This window comes from Acomys russatus, chromosome 21 (genome assembly GCF_903995435.1).
Source record: "Acomys russatus chromosome 21, mAcoRus1.1, whole genome shotgun sequence".
In the NCBI taxonomy this organism is placed as follows: Eukaryota; Metazoa; Chordata; class Mammalia; order Rodentia; family Muridae; genus Acomys; species Acomys russatus.
The window spans coordinates 30,363,436-30,368,162 of NC_067157.1; the positions used below are offsets into that span (position 1 = coordinate 30,363,436).

Here is a 4,727-nt window from a genome sequence, read left to right on the forward strand (position 1 = left end):
TTTCAGATAATTTTAAAAAAAAATATATAGTATGTACGTTTAAACCAATAGTCATTCTGGTGTGCTAAAGAAGAATTAGAAGTAATTACTGCACTTAGCTGTGTTTTGGAGTTTTTATTATTAATATTTAAGCTACCATAAATGGCTTTCACTATACAGAGTCCTCATTTTCATACACATTTGTTACGCCTTTGTTATTCAGTTTTTGTTCTACATCACACATTTTCATAAACATGATTATTCACACATCTATATTTTTATTTTGTTATTCGTTCCCCTCCCTCTGTGCCCTGGCCATGTCCTTGACCCTCCCTTGCTGGTCTTCTTCGGTCCCCTATTGGCCCTTGAAGCAGTTTCATTCTTTGAGTGCCAGCCTTTGATGCACTAGTACAGATCAGGTCTATTTCATTTCTTTTTGAGTAAACAAATTAGTATTGTGGAAATGTGAACTGAAAACTTTACCCAGCAAAATGTACTTCAGTGCCCTGCGAAACCAGGGATAGAAGAAACCATAAATTAGGGGATTACATGTGGAATTAAAATAACCAAACCACGTTAGGGCATCAAACAGAATTACAGGTGTAGAGAAGTTCAGAAAGGGATCTAACAGAATGGTGAAAAAACAGGGAAACCAACACAGTAAGAAAACACCCATCACAATTCCTAAAGTTTTGGCTGCCTTTTTTTCTTTCCTCATTTGATTATTCTGATTTTCTGGCAAGTTATCAATCGCGTGAGCATGCTTTTTGGATACTGCAAAGATTTTGCCATAAATCCCCACCATCAAAGAGCTAGGAGTGAAAAAACCTGCCACAAACAAGGTGGTCCCCCACAGCTTGTTGAACATGACCGGGCAGGAGCTGGAACACGCAACGAGAATGTCATAGCCTTCAATCCCGTCAGCATAAGCCTCGGAGAAGACTACGCCAAAGGCGAACGCTCCAGGCACTGACCAGCAGACGAGCAGCAGACGCTTAACGACTCGGATAGTCATTTTGGTACAATAATGCAAAGGGTGACAGATGGCGTAAAATCTGTCGACGGCCACCGAGCAAAGATGGAAGATGGACGTTATGCTGAGCATCAGGTCAAAGCTATAATGGATCTTGCAAAAAGTAAGCCCGAAATACCAGCAGTTCTCCACCGACCTGACCATGCTATACGGCATGATGGCGAATCCCAGCAGGAAGTCGGTGATGGCCATGGAGAGAATGAGGAGGTTGGTTGGTGTGTGAAGTTGCTTGAAGTAGGAGATGGAGATGATCATGGCCAGATTGCCAAAGACCGTGATGAATATGGCTCCTGCCATGAGTGAGTACATGGCAAGTCGAACCCCTAGAGACCTTTCATTTTCTGGGCAAGATCCATTTCCGTATTCAGAACAGTCAAAGGTTTCCTACATAAAAGTAAGAACGCGTGGGATTTTATCAGAGATAATAATAGGCAACTGATAATAGACACTCTACGTTTTCTTTCTGCTTTCGCAGACAGATTCAAGAAAAAAATATGGAAGACTGGAAGAAGATAATTATACTGAAACATATATATGTGCCTATATATATATATATATATGATGTCTTTCTCATTAACTTTATGATTTATAGAATTCAAATAGAATAGGCTAAAATTATTTACTTTATGCTTTTAATGCCTTGAGTTTTACCACCCACACTTAACCTGCTCATTTTGTTATTACAGGATTTGTGTAACTCACAAGTAGAAAGGATGAAGAGGAGACAGAAAAGAGAAGCCAGAGGAGAGACAACTAAATAGATGCACTGCTGACTTAACTAACTCTGCGCCCTTGTACTCATGAAAAGAATGGACAGCTGCTAGCAAATGCATAGAAAATGTTCCTCAGATGATCCAGAATCCATCATCATCAGACTTGATTTACTTGCTTGTGTATGTTGCCTCATAAACCCAGGCTATTGTGTGAAAATAGCTTCATTCGCGTCTTCTATTTTGTTCTCTATGATTTGGGTTTTTTTTTAAGTCTATTTTTTTTAATAGAAGAATTGAAGAGTCCTAATCATCTGTATGAGGCATCCTCTTTAGCAAATGTTTAAGTATTAGCAAGCATCATAGAACAGGTAAATCAAAGGGTGAGGTCAGTGGGCAGTTTTCAAGCCTTGCTTATCTCCTTCTGCTATGTGCATCCTGGGGCTGGAACTTCGAGCATCAGACTTTGTAGTGATAAGTTTTAACCTTTTAACCAAAGCAACTAAAAGAGCTGTAGGATACTACAGGATACTGCTGATACTAAGGAATAGTTTCAAGGCTATTTTACTTTATTTTTCCTTCCTACTCTGGGATTCTAGATCTACCTGCAGAAAAGAAATTGAGTTTGCGACAACATGCACTTTCACAATGATTTAAAGTGGATGAAGGAGCCACTGATACTTGAGACCTGGATGTTTAGAAGCTGCAGATAGGAGCATCACCAAATTATATTTAAGGACTCTGCCAGCAAATGCCTTAAATGGTGTTTACAAAACAAATGGTCTTTCATTGGTTTGGTTTGGGTTTTGGGGTTTTGAGATAAGATCTCACATGGCCTAGGTTGGCCTTGAGCTATTGATCCATCTGCCTCCACCTCTTGGGTATTGCAGATATAAGTATGTACCACAATGCTGAGCCTCGAAGAGTGATTTTGTTTGGTTGTTTGAGAATTTCTTACGTTCATTCAATATGTTTTGATCAAATTCATCACCCATCCCTTCGCCTCTAACTTCTTTCTCATTCCCTCACCGCCACTTTTCCTCCCAGCTTTACGTAGTCTCTCTTTTTTAACCTACTGATACCACACAGTGCTGCCAGTACAGACATGGGTGTGGAGGCAGCAGCTATATCGAGGAAAGTCTCTCAGGGAGAACTCTACCTCCGCCGGCAGCCATCTCTGGCCAATAGCCCCTGGGTTGTTTCTAGGATGTTCTGGCTCCCTCCATCCATGCTGAAGGTTTTTTCCGGCTTGATCCTGTGCATGCAAGAAGCATGAACTGACGCTGGACCATCCCTGTTGTGTTTGGAGAACACTGTTTCACTACAGTGATTCACTACCTCGGACTCTTTTTTTTTTTTTTTTTTTTTTTTTTTTTTGAGACAGGGTTTCTTTGTGTAGCCTTGGCTGTCCTGGACTCCCTTTGTAGACCAGGCTGGCCTTGAACTCACAACGATCCGCCTGCCTCTGCCTCCCGAGTGCTGGGCTTAAAGGTGTGCGCCACCACGCCTGGCCACTACCTCGGACTCTTAACATTGCTGAGCCTTGGGATAGTGTCCTTGGGAAGGTGTCATTAAAGTCCTTTCCCATACGTTTCTAAAGTGTATATAATCAGTTCTCAAACAACACTAATTTTTGGAATGTGAAAATAATTGCTTCAACTGTGTTTCTGAGTACAGTAATTTTTAAAAATAGGAAGAGACTGAGATATAGATAGGACAGACACATGCTAATCACAGACAGAAAGACAGACAGACACCCCACCCAGATAACTCTTTACTTTCTAAGTGAGGTTATTTTAAAATAAGCCAACCAAGTCTCCTTTGGATTCCCTATGCTTTTCCCCCTGTCTTTCTTTTTTGAAGTGGGGACTCAGTCAGGGCCTTTTCCACAGTGGGCACACCTTCTGCTCCTGAGATGCCGCTATTTCACACAGGGGCACACAATCAGCCGGTCCCTGTGAAAACCTCCCACTCTTTTCCAGGGCTCTAAAGACAAGATACATTGTCAAAAGGCAGTAAATTGTCTTGTTCCGTGCATAAACTGAATTGCCTTTCGCTGCAAACTCCCAGTGAGCTCTGAATCCTCAACAGTCTAGACTCTTACATAACTCTCCCTGCATGTGAACAGACAGGAGAAGGAAGAAAACAAGTGTGAACACTGTTATTTCATTTCAGCGGAGACATTTTAGTTAACGCTCAAAGAAAACACAGATCTCCCCGCCCCCCCCCCTTCCCATCCCTTCTCCACCTACCTGCTGTGCTTCAAGAGGTGCCATGGTAGCTGCTTTGTGGAAGAAACGTTGTCCCTTCTCTGCGGACTTACTGGGAATGCTGACTTTTTAACTATGAGACAAGAACCATGTTAACTGTGCTGCTTTATAACTGAACAATGAGCCTCAAGGGCATTGGACAAGCATTCCGGGGGAGGACCCTTTTCACTCTGAAGTTTAACAGCTTAAATGACCCTGACCTTCCCCTGCATCCTCTTAGGAATCTGTCCTTACCAAGTCTTCATCACCTCAGCACTGTGATATTCTAAGACAGCTATAATAGTTAAACTCAACTCCTTGCGTCCAAGGAGGAAAACAGATGGGTGTCCGCCGTCACTTTAAGATGACCAGAATGAATACTCACAGTCCATATTTTGCATCCTATTTTATACTCACAGGGCTTTTCCCATCCATTGTTTTCCTCTCTTTGGCCAGGAAGGCAGCTCAGTGCTCCCGACACCAGAGGAGTTCGACACAGTCATCATTGCTTTGAGTAATTCCCACAGCTTGGCTGGCATCCCTTCAGACACCATGTCTTTAAGTCTGCTCACATCTAGTCACAGCTGTCCATATTTCTGTTTGTCTCCTTTTGATACAAGAAAGTTCATTTTCCACTGCTGGGATAAGTTTGGGAAGAAATGTACTGCAGACGCAGGAGGAACATAACACTGGCCATTGCGTGGCACCAGGTCCCTGCTTGAGTTTAAACTATGTCTATTGTCACTCTGGGTGTAC

At 42.2% G+C, this 4,727-nt stretch overlaps 1 protein-coding gene across 2 annotated transcripts; it reads right to left on the minus strand.

Moving 5' to 3' along the window:
- Positions 1-400: 400 nt before the first annotated feature.
- Positions 401-3,998, minus strand: LOC127205321 (trace amine-associated receptor 2). 2 transcript variants are annotated; one of them, XM_051164564.1, is made up of 2 exons: positions 3,975-3,998; positions 401-1,396 (listed from the first exon to the last, which is right to left on the minus strand). In XM_051164564.1, exons 1-2 carry the CDS (start codon positions 3,996-3,998, stop codon positions 401-403), a joined length of 1,020 nt encoding a protein of 339 aa, XP_051020521.1. The 2 variants fall into 2 exon arrangements, with proteins under 2 accessions (XP_051020521.1, XP_051020522.1); XM_051164565.1 differs by lacking the exon at positions 3,975-3,998 and adding an exon at positions 2,853-2,867 and having other exon boundaries at positions 401-1,384.
- Between the last annotated feature and the right edge of the window lie 729 nt (positions 3,999-4,727).

Bases quoted from the DNA above. Each gene is read 5' to 3' on its own strand.
- LOC127205321 (XM_051164564.1), bottom strand. From the start codon at position 3,998: ATGGCACCTCTTGAAGCACAGCAG. The intron at 1,397-3,974 runs GTAGGTGGAGAA...ACTTTTATGTAG, and splicing joins CACCTCTTGAAGCACAGCAG to GAAACCTTTGACTGTTCTGA.